The sequence below is a fragment of the Myxocyprinus asiaticus genome, chromosome 4 (assembly GCF_019703515.2).
Source record: "Myxocyprinus asiaticus isolate MX2 ecotype Aquarium Trade chromosome 4, UBuf_Myxa_2, whole genome shotgun sequence".
In the NCBI taxonomy this organism is placed as follows: Eukaryota; Metazoa; Chordata; class Actinopteri; order Cypriniformes; family Catostomidae; genus Myxocyprinus; species Myxocyprinus asiaticus.
In genome coordinates, this window is record NC_059347.1 from 42,075,458 (window position 1) to 42,100,199 (window position 24,742).

The window sequence follows — 24,742 nt, forward strand, 5'->3', positions numbered from 1 at the left end:
CCATCCAAGGCTTCTCTCCTACACGGAAGATCCGCAACTTTGAAGAAGCTCGTGGCCTGGACCGGATAAACGAAAGGATGCCTCCTCGGAAGGACGGCCAACAACCCGACGGTACCACAGTTAACGCTGCCAATGAAAAAAATGGCACTGACGGGAAGGCGTAAGGAAATATTTTGCACTTTTCCTCTCCTCCATAGCATGTCCTCTTTCTCTGCCACGTTTTCCATGAGACAGTCCCCTCAACTGCCGGATCCTGCAGAGGAGGGCCTGGGATGTGGAGAGAAACCATTCCACAAAGAGAAAGAGAGAAATCTCCTACAACTGAGTACAAACATGAGAATTTATTTATTTAATGAAATGTATTAGATGTACTTGATAGCAACATTTTAAAGAAAAGTGAACATTTAAAAGGTAAACAGTCATGATGTGTCAAATTTAAACACAACAGCAACTTTGTAACTTGAGGTAAGATATGTGGGTTACAGGTGCTGTACAGATCAGATCTCATTAATACCAGTTTTCTAATATTGTATGTCATAATGTATTTGGAAAGGGGATTGTTTGATTGGATATACTTACATGTGGTATCAACGCTTACGTCCGTAAGAGATTTATTAAGAGAAAACAAACCTTTAAGTAAGTAAGTTATGGTTGTTGAAAAAGATTTTATATCTATGAAATTAAAACTATAAACTCTTTAATATTATTCCATATCTCTTCAATTTTGTTTGAGTAAAATTAAGACTAGATGAAAATATTAGCTGCTTTGGGTTCCATTTGTTTCAACATTACAAACTAGCTTGTATATTTGTTTTGCCAGGTAACGCAGCACGTTTTTAACAGCAATTCTAAATAGAATGTTTTTGATTCTGCTTGTGTGAGTGAAAAAAAAAAAAAAAAAAAATGATGAAAGAAAAAAGGATAAAACAAGTTCTATGAAAACACTGTCATTAACTTTCTTAAAGCTGTATTGAAAGTTGTATCTATAGCTATTATTCGGCAGAGACGTCAAGACAAGCATTGACTCCCTCTTCCTCCATTCTTTCTTTTGCCACACTTATCTTTTTGCTATTTGTTGGAAAGATGATAGATGAGATTTATAATGTCATGCAACAAACCTGTCATATATACTGTAGAATCTATTAGCATGTCTATAATTTTATGTATAGATTTAACAGCCAATGTGGGACTTTTTGGAAACTTGAAGTTGCTTTGATCTATTCGCTCAAAAGCCAAAGTCTTATAGTCAACATGATAATTGGTTTATTAATTTTAGCTGTAATGAGTTAGCTGCTAGAGTGCAAATGTACCCTATTCAGGGCAATGATGGGGAGGTAATGGCCTGGGTCTATTTTCCCATTAAGAATGTCCTTCATGCTATCACCCAGTCTTTTGCTGGGAACAGGAACGTGAGCAGTGAGCTGGGATGTACAGACTGCCTATACAGACTATCGTTTTCAACTGGTTTGTGCGTGAGACATTAACGAAGCATGTTAAACCTGATTTTAAAAAAAATGTCAAACTGACTTTGTGGTTTGAGCTGTAACACTATGTGAGGTATTGTGTGAGATACTTTTTTAACGTGGTTGCTTGTTTTAACTGAGGTTTAGGGAAAGTTATGGTATGTCTCCATCTAGTGTTTAACTAAAGAATGGTCAAAGACTTCCCTCTGTCTCTCTCAAGGGTCTACAGGGGAATAGCATTAATAAGCCTCATATGTGGTGGTCTTTATTCATTTTAACAAGCAGAAATCTGTTAGCAGCATGTTTATGTGGTTTTAAAGCTGGTTTGATCATGATTGCCATGATGTTGAATGTCTGATGCTATGCACATGAGCAATCACCCCATTTTCTGGGTCATACTGTATCTTTATATACTTACCGAATCCCTCATTTGCCATGGTGTTTTCTGAAAGGATTTGAAAGTGTTAAATGTAATATTTTAAACAATAGTTAATTTTGTAATATGTTTCAGTGGTTTATTGAGACCAGTTAAGTTTTTCTCTCTTTTATTTTTTTATGAAATTGTTTTTTTTTTTTTTTTTTTTTTTTTATATATATATTGGACAATTTCTTCACACAAGACGGATTTGAAAGTGGTAACTTTTAAATTTAAATCTGAATTCAAATCTAATATTATGATCAAATCTTGTGCTCATTTCAAGTTCCATTTTAGATGGATGTACTCACAGCTTTTAACTGAGAGAAATAAACGTGGAATTCCTTTGCAGCCTAACATTTTCTTTACGTGTGAGTGCAAACTGGTTTGCAAGATCAAATTAGTGTGGTATGTTTGTGAACATTAAAGGGAAATTTGTGTGCACTATAGATGTAAGTCTCCCTAGTGTCATGCATGATGTTGCTACATTGATTTGCATGTATTTCCACTGGTACACTGGTATGAATAGTTCACCCAAAAATGAAAATTCTCTCAAATTTTACTCACCCTCATGCCATATGTGTATGACTACTTCTGCTGAACTCAAACGAAGATTTTTGGAAAAATATCTCCGAATATCTCCATGTCTTCAGAATTGATATGATAGGTGTGGTTGAGAAACAGATCAATATTTAAGTCCCTTTTTACTATCAATCTCCACTTTCACTTTCTTCTTTTGTTTTTGCCAATTTGCATCAGTGTTATTATAGTTTTGAATTTTGAATTTAGTTTTTATTTGTATTTTATATTCAATTTGTCATTACAATTTAGTTTTGTTAGTTTTCACAGTTTGTCTGTTATGTTTAGTTTTCATTTTCTCAGTGTTTTTTAGTTTCAGTTTAGTTATAGTATTTTTTATGGCTGCCAAAGCTGAGCATTTACTGGTGTAATTTAAAAAGTCTAACATTACATTTCTCTGGGCAGTCTTGTGTTATCTCTATCTAGTGGTATTTTCATGTTTAATGTGAATTGTAAATGTTGCAAATTTTATAATATAGGGCGAATATGGGCAAAGTGACAAAAGACATTTAAGCTTGATCCACATTGTATCCATATGCATTTCATTAAATGATTATAAATCATTACTAAACTAATCTTTGTGGAGTAAACAATCAAAGGGATAGTTCACCGAAACACAAAGTTCTCAAATAATTTACTCAACCTCATGTAGATGTATATGACTTTCTTTCTTCTGCTGAACACAAATTAAGATAAAAGTTATGCATACGACTCCAGTGGTTAAATCCATTTCTTTAGAATCGATATGATAAGTGTGGGTGAGAAACAGACCAATATTTAACTTTTTACTGTACATCTTGACATCAGCAGTCTCACAGGCAATCATGATTTCAAGTTCGATTATATTTCCCAACGCCATCTAGCACTCTGCAAACTGTACTAGTAAGTGTAATCGAGCTTGAAATCATGGTCATGGTCAGAAGACATTGATTAAACCACTGGAGTCTTATGGATGAATTTATGCTGCCTTTATGTGCCTTTTAGGGCTTCAAAGTTTGAAATCTTCAAAGAGCTGAAATATTATTCTAAAAATCTTTGTGTCCAGCTGAAGAAAGAAAGTCATACACATCTGGGATGGCATAAGGGCGTGTAAATGATAATAGAGTTGAAATTTTTGGGTCAACTATCCCTTTATATTTTTGAGTTTAAAATTGATGATTTTTACTCTGGGATGTGTGGCAGAACACATTTCATGACCACTGGTGGGAAAAGAAACGGTAAAGAAAATGACAGAAATTTTAGGTAAATCTAGTTAAGCTTATAAAAAAGTAAAAGTTAACTTAATGTTATGATGTGAAAATGTAGAAAAAATATAAAAATTAATTTCAAATAAGGGTCAGTTGCTTTCCGATTGGTCTGAATAACTGGGTGCTGCCTGCTCTGTCTTGTCTGTCCGTGCGCTGTCAGTGTCCTCTTTGCTCCGCGACGTTAATCACTTCGTGAAAAAAGGGACGTGTGGCTTGAGAGATCACACTGGGCCGTGACGCGAACTGTTTATCCGGGAAAGTGAAGCTTCCGGCGAAACACACGTCATAATAAAAGCACGATTTAAAATAAAAGCTAGATGCTTGAAATTAAATAAATAAATAAAACAAATAATATATAAATATATATATTAACAATACAACTGTATATTAAAATGTAATATTCTCTGTAGTAATTATAATAATTAATAATTTATCACAAGCAAGACAGCTGTTTGGCAATAAATAAATAAATAAAAATGCAATGACTTTATAAAGTTCTATTTTCACTTATTAAAAGTTTTAAGAATTAGTTGATTAGACACCATTTTGATGATTAAACTTTGACACATGTTCTGGAAAACAATAATAATTATTAAACTATTAAAATAATTCTTAAAAATAACTCAACTTATGTGTTCAATAGCACATTATCATATTAGCATATTTTTGCTGTGGTATTGAAATTGGTATCGAGAACTGTGAAAATTCACTGGTATCGGTACTGATTACAGAAGTTTTGGTACAGTGACAACACTAATTCCCAGTAGGCCTATTGAATATTTCTTCATTTTTTTGCTTATTTTGCTTTTGACTAAGAAGACATCCTAAGCTTCCTTCAAAGGTAATGTTAGGTTATTTGTCATTTGGATCATAATTCAAAGTGTCAAGAAAAGATCAAATTCCAAAATTGTCCCTCTTATTATGTCAAAACCTAAAACTAAAATGAATTCGAGATCATTTTTATTTTATTTTAGTTAGTTTTGGAGTTAAAGTATTTTAGTTTAGTTTCAGTTATTTCCAATAATTTCATTTTATTTTCATTTTATAAGTTTTTATTTTCATTTTAGTTAACGAAAATTATTTTGAATAAAATAACACTGATTTGCATTCTTCGTGCATATCACAACCTATTGGGCAGTGAGGAGAATTTATAGTAAAAAAGGACTTAAATATTGATCTGTTTCTCACCTATCATATCACTTTTGAAAATATAGATTTAACCACTGGAGTCTTGTGGATTACTTTTATCCTGCCTTTGTGTGATTTTGGAGCTTCAAAATGTTGGTACCCATTCAGTTGCAGTGTGAGGAACAACAAAGCAAAAATATATTCCTCTAAAAATGTTTGTTTATGTTCAGCAGAAGTAAGAAAGTCATACACATCTGGGATGGCATGAGGGTGAGTAAATGATGAGAGAATTTTCATTTTTGGGTGAACTATTCCTTTAAGCAGCTGATCACACTCCAGTTACACCATAACCACATACTATTTCCTTTAATGGTTTAACAGGGTGTGGGTGGGTAAACCTGGCCTAAGTTCAATGCAAATGCAATTATTGGTCAGTGTTGTGCTTCATAGAAAGCTCAGACGAAGGACCAGAGGCAGTTAGAGTCTAAGTTCTGTTGTATTTAAGAGTTGGTCATGAAAGCTTCTGTTTGCATTGTGTCTATTATCTCAAAGTGTGACTGTTAAAAGAGCTGAAATGTTCAGTATTAGACCTTGACAGGCTCAGTCCCTGAAACACATCTCTCAGAATGTATAGAAATGTTGTTTATGCACAATCATTGTAAGTATAAATAAAATATGGGGATTTTTTTTTTTTTTTTTTTTTTTTAAGCAATCCTTTTGTCAAGTACTTGTAATACGAGGCCACCATAAATTCTTGATATTATGTAGATGTATCACTTAAGAGAAATAAAAATGGAATACTGAAGACCTCATAGTTGGTCATATTTTCTTTCTAAAAATGCAACTGTCATTTAACATGCAAATATATTTTACATTTCATACAATAGAATTGCACATTTTAATAAATACAACCACGACAGTGATCAATATTAATCTTTACAGCCATTTATATTTGATCATATCAGTTAAAAGTGCATTGTAAAAATAAAAAATGTTACAATATATATATATATATATATATATATATTTATTTTTATTTTACAGTTGCTTTGTTGTTACAATGAATTGAAAAAGACTGGACAAAACAACGGAAGCAGCACATAAAATAGGGAATCATGTACATCGTGTTAAATAATGAACCCACTGTATCCTGAGGTACTTTCAAATGAGTTTAAAAATTGTGAAACTAATCCACCTTTTTCATGAAAGCGGAAGTGTTCCACGATTCGCCTGTTTCCAGTGTTTTCACTCGCATCGCGTTTATTCTTAGCGGGTAATGTGATCTTTAATGTATTACATTTGTTCAGAAAAATAAAATAAACGCATGTGGCTCTATAGATGTTTTTTACAGTGCCTCAGTGTAGATGCCCTGAAGCGATGATCCGAGGTAAGTTACGCTTATATAATAAACGGTGCAATATGTAATATTTTTAATGTACTAAATTAGGAAATATGCTAAGTTGAAATACTGGCTTCTCTGATGACAATGCTGCAGCCAATATATTCTACTTGTAAGTTTCCATTCCAGGCCGGAATTTCTGTTTATATTTTGGCCTGTGTGATCCCGCCCACTGCCCACTCACCAATAGTATTTCGACACCGCAGGGTTGCCAGATTTGAACAAGTTTGCAGGCAAACAACACTGCGTGCTGCAGCCATGGAAGCCAGCAAACGAACTGGATCAGAGATAACAGATTCCACCCGACCTAAAAAGCTATCCGTCTAAAAACCACCATGACCAGCATGAGCTTCGAGTCTGGGGCAGGGTAGACAACTCTCCAATATGTAGAATTTGGACTGCAGTACCTATTTCAAACGCTTGTTGTCAATCTTACATATAGCACCTTTAACTACTTTGAGTTTTTATGAGAGCCAACAACTGCATAAGTTGAGCTTGAATTTCATTCTTACTCCAAATAACACTTAAATTGTTGTTGTTCTCTTTCTGGATCGCTCGTTTCGGTAGTTTTTGCATCTCGAGACCAGAAAAAGGAAACCGGCAATTAGAATACATATGTGTAAGCATACTTGGCAATAAAGCTCATTCTGAGAATGATAGAGATCATGGCGCCGTCCAGTGGTTGCTCAGGAAAACTGTGGAAACCAAACACTATCAATTAAATAAATGTAACGAAAGACAAAAAAAAAAAAAAAAAAAAAAAAATAATAATAATAATAATAATAACAAGAAGGGAAAAAAGGGATGATTCCGAGTAAGAAAAAAGAAAAAAGAAAAAAATAATACATTGTAAAATGGTCTTTTTTGTTACTCTATGTCAATCGTGTGCACACTGTAATAGCAGCATTTAATTTTTTCCTTTTGTTCGCAGCTTCTCTTTGCTAAGCTGTGGCTCATTTTCCAAGACATCCTCTGAATGTCTTTTTTTGAAGAGGTTACTAAATTGCAGCCACAGTGTGTCTTATCCAGTATGTGTTCACTTCTGCAGGGGGTGGAGTGACTGACCATCCCAGAGTGTCTTGTCCACTTCCTGAGGTTTGACAGATGCTAAGCATTACACCCTTGGAGGAGGTGGCCGTAGAGCCTAAAAAGGCAAGGAATAATATGACCCTTAATATCAAGAATTAATTTGGAAGAAATTATAATGATCAATGGTTATTGTTGCACACTAAAATTAGAGTATTTTTTGCTGATTTTGCTCTCAGAGAGGAGATATGCTTCTAAATTACAGATTGAACTCTAGGTATATGGTGAATTAAGGTAATCGGGATGTTTCTGCAATTTGCTGTGATTTTAAAGGAATAGTTCACCCAAAAATTAGAATTCTCTCATCATTTACTCACACTCATACCATCCCAGGTGTGTATGGCTTTCTTTCTTCAGCTGAGCACAAACTAAGATCTTTAGAAGAATTTCTCAGGAATTTGTCCATACAGTGTAAATGAATGGTGATTAAAATTTTGAAGCTCCAAAAAAGCACATAAAGGCAGCATAAAAGTAATCCATAAGACTTCAGTTTAATAAATTTTCACCTAGAGCGATCCAATTGATTTTGGATGAGAACAGACCAAAATGTAACTCTTTTTTTCAATACCAATCTTGACATCAGCAATCTCCTTGACGATCATGATTTCAAGCTCGATTACACTTCCTAGCACCATCAAGCACTCTGTGCATGCGTGAAGCACTAGGAAACGTAATCAAGCTTGAAATCATAATCGTGCGTAGGGACTGCGATGGCAAGATGTACAGTGAAAAAGGAGTTACATTTTGGTGTGTTCTCACCACAAACCAATTGGATCGCTTCAGAAGACATAGATTAAACCAATAGAGTCGTATGGATTACTTTTATGCTGCTTTTTGGAGATTCAAAGTTTTGGTCACCATTCACTTGCATTGTATGGACCTACAGAGCTGAGATATTCTTCTAAAAATCTTTGCTTGTGTTTCGGCAGAAGAAAGAAAGTCATACACATCTAGAATGGATGAGGGTGTCAATAATGAAGAATTTTCATTTTGGGTGAACTATTCCTTTAAGTTTCCCACATTACCCAATGTCACAGATTTATCCAGTTCACCTTACTTTTCAGATAGTTGAAATTTTTTTTCTGTTCAATATTTTCTTGTTTCAGTGCCTGAGAGGCCAGTCGTGTCAAATACTGATATAAATGTTAAACACTGGTCATTACAAATTCTATAAGTTAGCTGTGCTACCTGCCGGGCATCTCTGAAGTCATTATGTAGAGGTCTGGTCTGGACGGAGATGGGTGGTGGCGGAGGTGGTGCTTTCGGCTTTATAGTCTAAGAATAATGTACAGATGTCAAAGTTCTGATCACACTGTTGTCAGTCATTGGCTGTATATTATGTAAGCATTTTAAATATATAAATGAAGTTAAATGTGGTCATAAGTTACCGGGGATGGGTTCTGGCTAGGTGTGGCCAGTCTCTGATGCCTGTAGTCAGGAATGTCGACAACATGAACTTTCTCCTGGCTTGGACGGCTAATGAAGGAAACAGCAGCATTATAGAACTTTATATCATTAACTTTTATCTAGTGTGTAGGTGTTGGTTTTCTATACTCTTACCTGGATGAACATGGTCTCCTCTGTTTGCGTTTGTATAGGAAGATTCCCAGTGCAATCAGAGCTATTCCAACCAGGACACTGACGACCACAGCAATGACTATTTTTGCAACTGGAATTGCAAAAAGTGCAGGTCAGTGTGTAGAACCTCTCATGGAGTAAACATTTAGCTTTAAAATCTCTGTCATTCACTTTCCAGACAGTAGGATTATTCACCCTAAAACTTAATTTGTGATGCTTTGAATGCAGTAGCTCAGGGTCAGGTATGAACCAGGGTTCAGGGAAAAATGCCTCAGCTTTAAAAAAAAACAAAAAACCTAAGCTGGTTGGCTGGTCTTAACTGGTCTCCCAGCCTGGTTTTAGAGGTGTTTAGGGTAATTTCAGCTGGTCAGGCTGGGAGGCTAGTTAGACCAACTTGGCTTGGCTGGGAGACCTTCTTAAACGAGCACACCAGCTTTGGTTAGGTGTTGTTAGCAAGGAAAATAAAAAAACCCTGAGGGGAGTTTCTTCTATTTTTTTATCCATTATCTGACATTTTATATATTTCATGGGCCGGGACAAAAGGTCCAGATGTCCCCCCTTATCGGCGCCCCTGGTTGTCAGACATCTGTAGTCTCAGAGAGCAGTGTTGCTGAATATGATGTTTATATATATTTAAAATACTGCCTCAAAAGGTACTACCTGAAGACATGCCTTCATCAGCTGGTTTTTCACAGTCTGGTGGCAGCCATCCAGGCTCACATCTGCACTGCAGTCTGTGGTCACACACCTGTAGCATACACACATGAACTGCTTGTAACAAACCAGAAGCTAAAGCAGTCATAAAGAAAGCATGTCTAACTTTGTGTTTATGTACAAAAAAATAAACATGTAATTGGGAAGGAAAGGTATTTGAATAAATTGCCATGAGCCAATGACTGTCCTGAAACAAAGAACTAACAGCTTTGGTTTAGGTCTGTTTGTTTTGTGAGAAATGAGAAGGGAATATTAAAAAGAGGGATATTTCAAGTCGTACTCCATGTCCTTTGCACTTGGCCGAACAGTTGGTTGCTTTGTAAGCCGTCTCTAGGTCAACACACTCATTCTGGCTACAAACCTGAGAAAAGCAAAAAACACAGTGAATGACAAATAATATGCTCCCTGACTTATAAAGATGCTTAAGGTTAAGTGCATCATTTATGTGCCACTAGCATCACTAAACAGAATTGCAAAAATAATGTTTTCACACAGGTATCCTCCTGAACACCCCCTTCTTCCATTGTTCGGAGAAAACACAAAGTACCACTGCAAACTCAGCAACACTGGCTAAACCAATGATGGTCGATATGGTCGGGATAATCAAACACACAGAAAATTGTGCTGATAGCACCAAGGTTACACTTATCGGGGAAATTAACCTATGATATCTTACTTATGAAAAAACATTTTAACATGGAAAAAAATTACATCACCTATAAGCAACCTTGAAAGTTACACTTGCAGATACATATACAAAATTCTGCAATTCACCTTCATTATTTGATTGAAAGAATTAATTGCTATTGGGCTAAAATTACGTTTTCAGTAATTTGTAAATCAGTCTTACCATTCCTTCCCCACATTTGGTGCCAGTATCCACTTGGCCATAATCCTCTTCAGGATTACTGTAGAAAGTGGCTTTACAGTTGTTGAATGTTACCAGCCGTCCATAATTAGGACTCCCATTGCCTTTTTCACAGAACAGTTTTCCACACTTCACATCTCTGTAGAGAGATAAGGGAAATGCCAGTGGTTGAACGGTTGGCAAAATTAATACTTGTATGATATGTGAAAGGATAAATGGATGGGAAATCTTACTGTTTCTGGCATGGGATATATTTATCGGGGGTGCGCTTGCAGAAGGCATAGTACTCTCCTCTTGTGTTCTGGTTGTAACAATAGTCTCGACCCATCTCAGCAGCTGAAGTGTTAAAACAGAAAAACAGCACATTTATGTGGGGCTCAGTTTTACCAAAAACAAATGTCAGTATCTTTATTTTGCAGTGTGGTATTCCTGTACTTTGATATCCCACGATCAAAATACATCAGCACTGCACTTTATTACCCTTACTCTTATATCTCACACTGGACTGTCATAAATTATATTATTATTATTATATTATGTTCTCTCTTAACAACTGACTATCAACCGACAGCCTGAATGTCAATACAGTACAATACTGTACATTCTATATATACTTTTTTATATATTTTTATTTTTTATTTGTATTGAATAATGTGTATCTATACAGTGCGTATTGTATACTGTACAGTGTATGTTATTATTTGTATATTGTTGAGTGTAATTATGTGTGTATCAGATGTTTAAATTGAGCAGTGTTAATTTGATGTTATTGTAAATTGGTATATGTCTCATCACTGTCACGACTGCTATGTTGATCGGAACTGCACCCAAGAATTTCACACACCATTGCACTTGTGTATATGGCTGTGTGACAATAAAGTGATTTGATTTGATTTGATTTGTACTCACTTGGACCCCACATTTTAACGCACTGGTCTTCTTTCATTGGGCACTGGCCATTATAGCAATAGCTTTTCCCATTCTTGCAAGGGAGTCCATTGACTGTAAAGACATCTTCAGGACACTCGGCTGATTTTCCGGTGCAGTACTCAGGCAAATCACACTCATCATTTTCTGATCGACACATATGTGAGGTTGACAAGATCTAATGAAACAGGGAGGAATGAAGATGTATTATTTTACATAGAGTAAATGCACAGTGCAAAAGCTAGGCATTGGTGGTGGCTATACAGGGATTACTTTTGCGTTTTTGTACTCCATGCAAAACATGCAACACAATGATGTCTTGCTTCTTTTTTTTTTTTTTTCCAGACAAAATCTTTGAATCTTACCTTACACTTCGCACAACACTCGCCTACTGCACATTGTGAGCCCTCTGTCAGTTTACAGGTGGTTGCATTGCAGCATGGATTTGTACACTCCTATTTAAAAACACATGCCAATATATTTTATACATTGTCATTTTATATGCTGGCAATATATTTTATATGGTGTATATATACTGTACAAATCAACCCAATAGTGTTAATCTTGATAGTAAAATAACAACATTCAAATGTCTTTAAATATCAGTTAGTGTGTTTAATATGTAAGCGTATAATAAATGTTCTTTTTAAGAACTAATTCGGAAAATTTGGAGAAACTCTCGGAAATCAGTTGGAAAGCAATTTGCTTGTCAAAACAGGTAATGAATGAACGAACATAAGGGCCCAGTAAATGTACACCACAGGCAGTACATCCTACTCAAATTCGAGCCAGAAAGAAGAGGAATGGAGTGCAAGTATAAACAGAGTTACAGTTAATATTTCATGCATTCCATGTCTTGTGACTGTATTGCACACTTCAGGGCTTCAGTGCTTATAAATTATAGATATTGCATATGGTAAGATTGGGGGGATAGTGTCCCATCTCATAGGCTGCCATAAGCACAACAAACTCATGGCACTGTGGCTTAAGTCATTTGCTGTTTATGAGAGCATGCTGTAAAACATTCTTGTTGAGAATCGTCTGTGCTTGTCTAGAACATTATTTCCTGACGAAGAGGGTTTGGCTGTACCTTTTTTAGTACTTCTAGTGAACTTACCATCATATGTCAGGAATGAAGAATTTGAATATAAGCAGGTAATTTAGTAGTGAAAAATCAGTAAAAATTATGTTTTATGTTTTTAATGAAGAATCTGATGATTATTACATGATTTCCAAAGCTTTTTAGCTTTTTTTGTTGTAGTTGTTGTTGCTGTAGAGCCTTGTCTAGAGGGATGTTAGGAAACACCAAACAAACTGAAATGCCTTGAACATAGTGCATCAGAGAAAAGGAAAATGTTTTAATCACATCTCCTTTCAAACATTTTAAGGTGAATCTTGCCACTGATTGAGGATCCCTATTCATCATTTACCTTAAAAGGAAAAGTTCACCCAGAAAATAAAATTCTGTCATCATTTACACCAATGTTGTTCCAAACCCGTATGACTTTCTTTTATGGAACACATAAGATGCTAGTCAGAATGTTAGGGACTGACAACCTCAGTCACCATTCACTGTTTCAACTTTTATTCCTACCATTGTAAGTGAATGGTGACTGAGTTTGTCAGTCCCTAACATTCTGGCTGACATCTTTTGTGTTCCACAGACAAAAGTTATACAGCTTTGAAACAAAATGAGGGTGAGTAAATGATAATAGAATTTCCATTTTTTGGGTGAACTATCCCTTTAAGTCAGATATCATAAAGTTTAAACCACAGCCCTGCTTACCTGCACTGTTCCACAATCACATTCCTCTCCTGTCTCCACAAACCTATTTCCACACACAGCAGGCTGAATCAGGTCTTTTGGTTTTGGCATGTTTAGAAGACATCCTGGCACTTTGCTGTTCAGGAACAGCTCATAGTTAGTAGTACTGCAACTGCTGAAATGCTGAGGGATTTTATAGCTGCAGAGACATTAAATAGTGATATCTGTGATATATTTGTTCACAGGTTATGTTTTTAGGCTGTTCATAAACTCGTAGTCTAAACCAGAAACAGTGTAGGTAATATCAGAAAATATTAAGTTACTGGTATAGTAGAATGCAAAGTTATGTCTTGACAATGTGTGATGAATTAATATTAGCCTTACAACTGTGTAAGATGTATTGGAATTACTGTATGAATGTCAACAGTTGTGTTGAAGTTGTTCTACAACTGTCAAAGTGATATATTCAGTGGTCGAATTAGGAAAACATTTCAAGAGGGATGGTGGTGTCAAAGATTCTTATTCGGGTTGGGGGCGCAATCAGTATAGTTTTTTTTTTTATATTTATTGACGTACAATTCTTATTTAATTGTGACAACATTGTCAGAATGGTGCACTCTAGCTTACTATATAAATGTTACAGGTACAGGGACTACCCCAGACCATGCCGTATTATCCTTGTAACTTCAGAGTAAAGCATAAAAATATCGTATAGATTCATGAAACATGTAGTAAATAGATAAATGATCACAGCAATATATGGTTTGTCTATATTTTCCAAGCAGTCGCTTGTATATTTATGTGTTTATTATAAAGAAAACACAAAGATGTCACTGCAGCTGTCATTTGATCCACACTGCATATAAAGAATATGCTTTCTGCCTCATTCTATGAATAGAATCCACATGAGATCAGTAAAAGTAAATTTTGTATTCAATCGATGATGAAGATAAGTGTGCTAATAAGTAATGTTTAAATTCTGCATTCATGACAAAGATTCATGGTGCTAATGCTTATATGTTGCCATAATATGCACCTATTATTATTACCCTCTGCTGTTGTATTCTATGATGAATTAAGTCAATTTCATGAAAAAGGTTTTCTCCATCTCTTGCTCACTGACACACACATATGGGTCTTTTCAACTTCAATGACCGAACTAGTAACAATGTTTGGGCTGTTTCTGTGAAGAATGCTTAAACAGTGGTCTAAGAAAGTAGTTCTACACACAAAAGCGGTTGGCTGAAAAGTTATGGTTGAAAACATGAACATTGTTTTAGTTAAAAACATGTCTTGCAGTTGAGAGATCTTGTGATATCATGGGTGCCAGATTGTGTAACTAATTCATAACACTGCCGGAATATTTTCAAACTGTGAAGGGTAAAGATCTGATTGAGGGATTGCCTCTATTGACATCTGGCAACCCAAAATATGTTGAACTTTAATTCTGTATGGCTAATCGCCCTTAATAAAAATATATTTTCATCAAATGTAGAGCATTGAATATTTTACCTGCATGATTAGCTCACATAAATACATGACACAGTTGATCTAAAGGGGATGGTAAAAGGGGATGGTGATTTTAATAGGGGGATGGTTTTTACCATTTCTTTTAATAATGTGGATGGCATAACCTTGCATCCCCCCTCAACTCGAACTTTGGATATATTAGCAGATCTAGGCTTAAATGTTGTGAAAATACTTCTGAGAAGGGATCACCTTGATGGATTTTGACTCATTGACTTTATTTATACCATTGTCATTAAATAAATCATGATCAGACAGGTGTTTTGAATTAAGGTAGATTTGTTAGGGAATGTTTAAAAATCATTGTAATAGACTAATCAAAGTTTGAAACCATTGGACCGCTGAGATTTGCCATATACTGTAGGTACTTTACCTGAGAGCAGCAGTCATTACGCAGATGCTTTCAGAACAAATGCAGGTGCTGCTGTCATGGTTCATGCCGAGATTGTGTCCCATTTCATGGGCCATTGTGGCCCCCACTGCTATGGATTGAGAGTTGTGATCCTGTGAGAATGGAAAGGAAAGTTTGGTTAACACTAAAGCAATCCTCTCTTTTAGGTCCAGGCTTGATATGTATAAATACATCATGTGAACCATGAATTTTAATCGAAAGATGTTTAATTTTCTGTTGTCTACCATATATTCAATATGGGATAGTTCACCCAAAAATAAACATTCTGTCATAATTTACTCACCCTCATGTTGTTCAAAGCAAGAATGACTTTCTGTTCACCTTGGACTACAAAAGAAGATGTTAGGTAGAATGTTAGCCTTCCCATTTACTTTCATTGCATCTTTTTTTTTTTTTTTTTCATACAATGAAAGTGAATGTTGACTGAGGCTAATATGTCTTCCATGGAAAAAAAAGAAAGTCATATAGGTTTGGAACAAAAGAGTGAGTAAACGATGACAGAATTGACATTTTTAGGTGAACTATTCCTTGAAGATTAATTTGAAGAATAAAGCACTGCAACAAAAACCATAGACAAGACATGTTGATCTGTCAATATGCAGACACATCATATTTGGAGATATTGTGGTGGACTGTTGTGCTTCCTGGCTTCTTGTAATACATGTCAAATTATCCCACACTTCCTCATTACAGTGAAATCATTATTTTCTGTTCACTTAAAAATTATTATTATTATAAATGTTTTTTTGCCACTGTTGCTTTTCCATGTTGTGTGGGGTTTGTGATTGTAAACCCTGAACTTTTTTTGTAGGAAGTACACTACCGTTTAAAAGTTTGGGGTCACTTGCCTGAAATGATTCTCATGATCTTAAAAACCTTTTGATCTGAAGGCGTATGCTTAATTGTTTGAAATTAGTTTTGTAGACAAAAGTATAATTGTGCCAACATATTAATTTATTTCATTATAAAACTAAAATGTAATAAAAAAATAAAAAAAAGTTTTTGAAATGGATGACTTGGACTGAATAATTAAGAAAAGCAGCCACTAAGTGCCCAACATAGATGGGAACTCCTTCAATACTGTTTAAAAAGCATCCCAGGGTGATACCTCAAGAAGTTGGTGGAGAAAATGTCAAGAGTACATGTCTGCAAAATCTAGGCAAAGTGTGGCCACTTTGAAGATGCTAAAATATAACATTGTTTTGATTTATTTTGGAATTTTGTTTTTGTTTTTTGTCACAACATAATTCCCATATTTCCATTTCTATTATTCCATAGTTGTGATGACTTTACTATTATTCTAAAATGTGAAAAAAATAATAAATAAAGAAAGAATGAGTAAGTGACCCTAAACTTTTGAATGGTAGTGTATATATGTTTCTACATTTTGAATGAAATGGCAGAATATGCATACCTGCACAATCCCTGTTGAAAGACCTCCACACAGGGTTCCAATGTAAGCAAGACCCACAGTTGCTCCATCAAAGTCAATTGCACTGAGAGGACAACAAAAATCAATGTTTAATCTTCCAACCACTCATTACTTTCATAAAGTTAATAAAGAGACATTATTCTTTCTTCGTCCTCTTACAGTCCCTAAACCACATCAAAGTAGATCACATGGCGCAGATAGGAACAGAAAAAGAGCATTGGTGAAGTTTTGAGCTGATCTGAAGGTGCATTTCCAGCTGACCTGAGGAGCTGGGCATTGTCATGGCGATGTCTTTTAATAAGATCACTGTTTCTCCAACTGGTAAAGCCGTCCAAGGTTGCTCCAGCAACAGGGGACACTGTTATCTTATCGCTGTCAGTCCACACTTCAAACCCAGTCAGAGCAACAAAGGTGTTGATTTCCTTATAGACCTGCAAACATTGTTTGAAGAATCTGAGTTGTTCAGTACAGATGGATTCCAGTTTTGCTTAGTTATAGATTACACTGAAACAAAGAGGATTTGGTTACCATAAATGGTCTAAACTAAAGAAACATCAGGAAGTACGTTCCTAGAATCAAGTGTAGCCTGTAGTATCTAGTATCTGGTAATCTGATCCTAGGTCAATTATCACACTCAAGAGAGAGTTATATTATAGTTCTTTAAAAAATGTCAATAGATTTTATTTATATTCTATTTTGTATTTTAATTTTCTGTTTCATTTTAGTCAGTTTGAATTGATCTCAAATTATTTGTTTTAATGTTATCTGTTTTTATTTCATTTGTATCTTTGAAAAAAAATTTTTTTTAAATTATTTATTTAGTTCTAGTATTAGATTTCATCCTTTATAACACTGCACCACATATTTTCCATCTGTTTATGACAAGACACACAACACTTTTATCCGAAAATGCAACAAGTTATCTGTGATTGGCTGTTTTACATGTCAATCAGACAGCCACTTCAAGTCTAACTGGATGGTGTTTTATACACATTTTTTTTTTTCAAAGAATCAAACTAGTTAGATGATAAGGTTAATTTTCATCTTCGTAATAGATTTTGTTAACTTGACTCAAGAATCTTTGTGACCACATGCAGGTCTAAGCTGTAAATTAGCTTTTAACGGCTTCCCGTGTCCTACTGCTACATGTTATAAATGTTGTCATGCTGGATTTATCATTCACGTCATCAGTGACTCACATTATTGATGAAATTGATGATTTCAAATATCCTCTTTCTCAGCTTGACAAGATCGCTGTCCATTTTCTTGTACTGTGGGAGCAAACATCATACGATGATCATTAGTCATTGGAATTGAGACATTATGCCATTACACTTAATAGTCATATATGTCACACAGATATTGTGACACTATTTCTGAGATCTGTAAGCATCAGTGTTCTTACATATAAATGGATACATTTGGAAACCATGTGACCTAATCAAAGCCACAAAGCTGATTAAGCACTATGTATAACATTGTGCTAATGCTGAATATATACGTTTTTAGATGCTTAAAAAATGATAATCTAATCTAATAAAGAGTTCCTAAAATGATTTCCTCTTGTATGCTACATTCTATGTGAATGCAGTTTTTTTCCTTGTCTTACTTCTCTGTTGTCTGCCACAAGGAAGAACTCAATGTATTTTTGTTGCTGGAACAAAGTTGGCCCCTGATGAAGAGAAAATAAATTGACAGAAAACAAAACAACAGAGTAGTTACTTCTGTGAAATAATTTTGAGAGCAAAATGAATTACCCTATAATGCAATGCATTTAATTTTGAGAGTAAAATGAGTTACACTATAATGCAATGCATATATCAATCCTAATCCTTGTCTGTGTCATTCCGTGCCCTAGTTCCCTGTTTTGTGAATTAGTATATCATGAACACAAATTCGTGCACTAGCAAGAGCCTTGATCCACTACAAATTAGCGCATTATCTCAAAAACAAGTGACAAAACAAGGTCACAAAAGTGTAGGCGGTATTTATCAAAAGTTTTGCTGTATAACATGTTAATGTGTATAGTGCCATTGTGAAACATGAGCTTATCTTTCATTTTCTATTTAAGAAAAACAGATGCACATCCATATGGTATTCAGATATTTAACAAATATGATCATTCCAGAACATACATAAATGAACAAATAAATACAAGTAAAAATCGTTTAATCTTCTAACGACTTCAATTCCTGTGTAATACTTATATTTGCAGGATTGTTTCCCTTTCATGCACAATAAGGATGAAAGATATTTCCGAACAGAATCTTTTTCAATGAAAAAAAAAAAGGCTTTGTCTTCACAAATTGACACTTGCACACATCTTCTAGTAACTTCACATGATGACATTTCTGGTAAGTGCAAATAGGGAGCAGCCGAAGTTTGCAGATTTTTAGGGTGAATTGTTTAATTTCTAGGGACTGAATGTTTCAGTGCGCTGTATACATTTTGACAACTGGACAGTCTCAGAAATGTCTGACTCCCTGAACAGTGCACTTACTACTGAACTGGAAAGGTGATTGGTACACACTTTTTGTGAAACCTGAGCTTTAGCATTACATAAAGTATTAAGGCACAATGAGGTAATGAATAGACAATCTTACTGAGGAACGAGAGCGAGATTTTTTGATGATTGGAGGAAAGCCATCCGCAGTCTCATCCCAACTAGTGTTGGTTACTCCACACACCATAGGTCTGTCTTTATTTATATCATCATACACAAAGACTGCATGGTTTCCATCATCATTCTCTGACAACGGCTCAATCAGAAACCTCTGCTCAGCTGTCTGGAAATAGCCACTGCAAAGACAGTTTTCACAATAGACACAATGTAATTTGTATGATCTTGAGCCATGGTTACTGGAAACGTAAACATGGAGAATTAATGTGATTGACCCTAGAGTTTACTAAAAGGAATAGTTCACCCAAATATAAAAATTATATCATTATAAACTCACCCTCATGTTGTCCCAAACCGAATGACTTTCTTTCTTATGCCAAACACAAAAAGATCATTTGTAATGAATATCCTAGACCGTGTTTTGCTAGACTTGATAGAGAGTCACTTTAAAGCTTTAAAAATAACCCAAATGTATCATAAAAGAAGTAGGCTCATGCATCAAATTCCAAGTCATCTGAAGGCACATGGCACGGTGGGCTGCCGGGGCTTAAGCCCCAAATGTTTTTAGTAAAATCCAGAATGTTTTATCAAGTTACTTGTCTTTCTACAGCATTGCTAATAAAAAAAATTTTTTTTTTAAATTCAGTTTCGGTACCCACATGTTTTCTTACTGGTGTTATTTGCGCACATGCCATAAGCACTGTGCGTATGAATGGTCAAAATGTTTGTCTTGGTGAGATACTGGAAATTGTGTTGACTCGGTCCATCCAGATGCAATAAGCACCACAGTTTTTGATGCATAACTATGAAAACAAAGAGTAATATACAGATGTTCTCAAGAAATGTGCAGTCTTTGAGACATGAGCCAGCACACGAGCCTATACCCCAAATATCTACTGACCCTAGAACCGCCCCTGGCACACGATAGGTTTTTGTGAGAAACAGCACAAAATTCCTATAAAAAGTCATTTTTTCAATGAAAATCTTGTTGTTCTTTGCAACAACAACAACAAAAAAATCATAAAGGTTTAGAATGACATGCGGATGAATAAAGTATTACTGTAAGAGTGTTTGAGAAACCATGTGTGATAACGTACTTCTTACATATGAGTTACACTGTAACTTCCTTTAATTGCACAAAGGTGAAAAACACACAGAGAAAACAAATGAAACTGACATTGCAGTATGTTTTGAAATAGCAAGTGTGCTACATACTGTAGCAGTGATTGGAGAAAAAAAAAAAAAAACATTTCTGGCTAAATATCAATTTTTAAAGAAGGCAATAATTTTGTTGTGTTGGCATACAGCATAATTTATAACTTAAAAGATTGATACATCAAGTTGGCCTTTATTCATTTGTGATAGTAAAAATCTAAAAGAAACATCTTTTAGAACTATTTAAAGTGTGTAACTCCTACCGTAGTCCATCACATGTGCTCATGCTAACCGATGAGTCACTGTCATTCACTATTTTCCCGTGATAGTAACACAAATCCTGTAGAAGGAAAAGAGAATGAAATTATAATATCTCACGCTGTTGATTATTTTAGAGGAAGAATCTTAGTATGAAAGCATTTGTCTTATGTCAACATTTCAGGGGCTTTCTTATTCTATAGGTTTAACCTACCAGATCCTCAGGTCTGGTTGTGACCAGCATCCCATCTTTCGTGTAATGGGTCTCGCTATAATCTTTGGTCAGTATATCACTGTTGACCACACACATTTTTTTAGATCAGTCACAACAAAAGGGCAATCAATGACAAATCACAATCTGAAACATGTGAACTACATTTTTGTATGAGGCACATTGGTTTGTCTATGACAATGAGGAACTTTTCTGGGTTGCAACAGATTTTGAATATGAGAATATCACAAAATACTCTTTTAAAATGATGACAAAGGAGAAACTGAAGAGACAGACTTACTCATTTCTCTGAAGGTGCATTTCAATATCTCTACCACCCAGTTTCATAGCGTATTTCACTGTGTCAGGTCTTGACTGCAAGGGAAAGAAATTGATTCAGTTTGATAAGAAAAAAAAGTGTGTGTGTGTGTATATACAGCACACACACACACACACACACACACACACACACACACACACACACACACACACACACATATATATATATATATATATATATATATATATATATATATATATATATATGTGTGTGTGTGTGTGTGTGTGTGTGTGTGTGTGTGTGTATTACAGTATAAAAAAGTTTGGAATAATGTACATATTTTGCTGTTTCGGAAGGAAATTGGTACTTTAATTCACCAAAGTGGCATTCAACTGATCACAAAGTATAGTCAGGACATTGCTGGTATAAAAAACAGCACCATCACTATTTGAAAAAATAAATGTTTGATCAAATCTAGACAGGCCCCATTTCCAGCAGCCATCACTCCAACACCTGATCCTTGAGTAATCATGCTAAACTGCTAATTTGGTACTAGAAAATCACTTGCCATTATATCAAACACTGCTGAAAGCTATCTGGCTCGATAAATGAAGCTTAACATTGTCTTTGTATTTGTTTTTGAGTTGCCAAGGTATGCAATAGACTGGCATGTCTTCAGATCAATATTAAGTCAAAAAAGGCAAAAAAGAAACCGCTTTCTCTAGAAACTCGTCAGTCAATCATTATTCTGAGGAATGAAGGCTACACAATGCTTGAAATTGCCAAAAAACTGAAGATTTCATACAAAGGTGTACACTACAGTCTTCAAAGACAAAGGACAACTGACTCTAACAAGGACAGAAAGAGATGTAGAAGGCCCAGATATACAACTAAACAAGAGAATAAGTACATCAGACTCTCTGGTTTGAGAAACAGACACATCACATGTCCTCAGCTGACAGCTTCATTGAATTTTACGCACTCAACACCAGTTTCATGTACAACAGTCAAAAGAAGACTCAGGGGTGCAGGCCTTATGGGAAGAATTGCAAAGAAAAAGACACTTTTGAAACAGAAAAACAAAAAGAAAAGATTAGGGTGGGCAAAGAAACACAGTCATTGTACAACAGATAATTGGAAAAGAGTGTTTATGGATCTTAACCCCACTGAGATTTTGTGGGATCAGCTAGACTGTAAGGTGCGTGAGAAGTGCCCGACAAGACAGCCACATACATGGCAAGTGCTACAGGAAGCGTGGGGTGAAATGTCACCTGAGTATCTGGACAAACTGACAGCTAGAATGCCAAGGATCTGCAAAGCTGTCATTGCTGCATGTGAAGGATTTTTTGATGAGAACTTTTTGAAGTAGTTTAAGAAGTTCTAAACATTATTTTCAAATTGTAATAGTACATTTTCACGTTATTAATGTCCTAACTATACATTGTGATCAGCTGAATGCCACTTTGGTGAATAAAAGTACCAATTTCTTTCCATAAGAGCAAAATCTGTACACTCTTCCAAACTTTTGGCCGCCAGTGTATATATATATGTGGGCTATACAGTAGCCTGACCACAAAAGTATTTGGACACTTGAGCCACACTTTTTTGAATGTCTTTGCAATATATAACAATATATAAAACCGACTGCCATTTATTTTAAAGAAATAGAGCACAGACACACTATTCAAGCAAAACATTTCACAAGAAGAAGTTGGATTTCAAATTATAAACCATTGGATATGTATGGTTGACAATTAAAACACAAATTATTTGAACTCTTTGTGGTTGTCAAACATTGTTAAAGTATGTCCATAGTTAATATGATAAAAACTGGCTTAATCAGTCAGTTTCTTCATCTATTAAAACTTAATCTATTTAAAATCATCTTGAGAGATTGTTGGTTGAAAGTAATTACAAAAATGGCTAGTTCCGAGAATAAAAATCTAGCACCATTAGTTTGCAGATAAAACTTGGTTTGGTATTTTATTATCTACAGTATACAATGAAATTCAGAAATTTAGTAATGACTTGTGTGTCCAGATACTTTTTGGGGCTCTTGTAAATTGGGTATACAGTGGGTAGATGAGAGCTTACCTTTAAATCTCTTTTTTGCAGGTCATGTAATCTGATTGGTCGAACCACCTCATAAACCTTTTTGCCATTTATCTCAAAATTGTGACCAACTATTGCAGATGAGATAGAGACACTAAATCAAAGCTTAGTCAGAAAGTACAAATATACAGTACAGTTATAAAGAAGTCTTATTTAAACACTGATGTAAGTGTACATGTACAGTAGATAACATAACTGGCACAGCTGCTCCCAATATTTCAGTGAATTGTACAAGTGTAAATATGAACTTGCTGCTGACCAGATCTTAAAACATAAGTACACATTAGGCATAAAAGTATATTTATTTTGCACAGTTTCTGCCCAAGCTTGATCTGCTTGTTTTAACTGCTTTTGAGGAAGTTTCTCTGACCACTTTCATGGATTTTGTTTTTTTGTTAGAGCACATGCCTAATTTTTTTTTTAACTGTGATCTGTAAAACTTGCTAATATGGACAGTGATACATTAGCAGTGATTGTAATTAATATTGATCAAAAATTGCTGCTTATATTCTATTTCCCTGTTCCCAACAGTAGCAGTTACCTGGAATTAAGAAAAGAGATATTCACTTTATGTACTCAGTATATGACCACCTCAAGCTAGTTTTAGTTTTGAGAAATGTAATGTCAGTCAGGTTTCTATGTCAACATTTAACCAGTGTAGCAAACTGTGGCAGAACATACATAATTTGACTCACACTGACTCAAATATCGGATAGGCCAAAAACCAACCTGATAAAGTCTATTTGGGGTAGTATCTGATCTTTCTGAACAAGTAAAGCCTGTTTTACACAATGACACTGAAATTCTGTTAAAACGATCAATCTCAGTGATCACTGCCAAACAAAACAAAAATATATAATATTCAGAAGCCCACAGTTGTAGACGTGATATATCTTAACATATGGGGTTTAACTGGTAAATTAATTGGTCTCACTTTATATTGTTGAGTGATACTAATGTATTATGTGTAATTAATATGTATATTTAATAAATTACAATATTACTGCAGATCTGACAAATATTTAAATGCAATTCATTATATAAAGATTTAGCTATGATTAACAAAATTACTACTAGAGAAACTGTTATATAGGGCACTTAATTACACTTGAGTCAGCATATTTTCAATTAACTAAATTCAAGAATCTCCCTCAAATTTGAGCCAACATACCTAAAGTTTTCACATACTACTGCAGTGTACATAATAGTTATATAGTTCTAAAACCTGAAAATCAACTAAAGTTGCATTTTCACACTGTAATTTTATGTGTATCTCAAACAGGATTGCTAAACAATGCATTGCAGTAATACTGTTGACGAGTCTGTGGCAGAGCAGAGGTAAGTTAATTAGTCATTGTTGAGAAGGAGCACAGGTGTACCTTAAAGTGTCTTACCTGAGGGATCGAGAGAAACACACAGCGTGAAGATCCACAACATGAGATGATTTCTGGCCATTGTCAGGATGTCAAACAACTGAAACAAGATCGGTCAGATTTCTATATATCACCTAGAGCATGGTTTAAACCACAGGCCACACCTTGCAGAGTTGTCTGAGCTGTACATATG

At 35.0% G+C, this 24,742-nt stretch overlaps 2 protein-coding genes across 3 annotated transcripts in view; one reads left to right on the forward strand and one right to left on the reverse strand.

Annotated features, from left to right (window-relative positions):
- The window catches only part of LOC127432387 (serine/threonine-protein phosphatase 2B catalytic subunit gamma isoform-like), a 58,673-nt gene extending 51,674 nt beyond the window's left edge, over positions 1-6,999 (forward strand). For both annotated transcript variants that reach the window (XM_051683396.1, XM_051683406.1), the window contains one exon: positions 1-6,999. In XM_051683396.1, coding sequence (XP_051539356.1) covers positions 1-164 — 164 coding nt within the window. In that variant the 3' untranslated portion in view covers positions 165-6,999.
- Positions 5,756-24,742, reverse strand: LOC127432375 (zinc metalloproteinase-disintegrin-like batroxstatin-1). The gene is made up of 22 exons (XM_051683367.1): positions 24,571-24,742; positions 23,159-23,247; positions 21,086-21,159; positions 20,788-20,866; positions 20,579-20,655; positions 19,144-19,339; positions 18,150-18,212; positions 17,740-17,811; positions 16,802-16,971; positions 16,523-16,604; positions 15,070-15,200; positions 13,191-13,368; positions 11,770-11,859; positions 11,387-11,582; positions 10,711-10,813; positions 10,460-10,616; positions 9,890-9,970; positions 9,556-9,643; positions 8,878-8,986; positions 8,706-8,793; positions 8,506-8,592; positions 5,756-7,375 (listed from the first exon to the last, which is right to left on the reverse strand). The coding sequence occupies exons 1-22, from the start codon at positions 24,629-24,631 to the stop codon at positions 7,346-7,348; spliced, it is 2,301 nt and encodes a 766-aa protein (XP_051539327.1). The 5' UTR covers positions 24,632-24,742; the 3' UTR covers positions 5,756-7,345.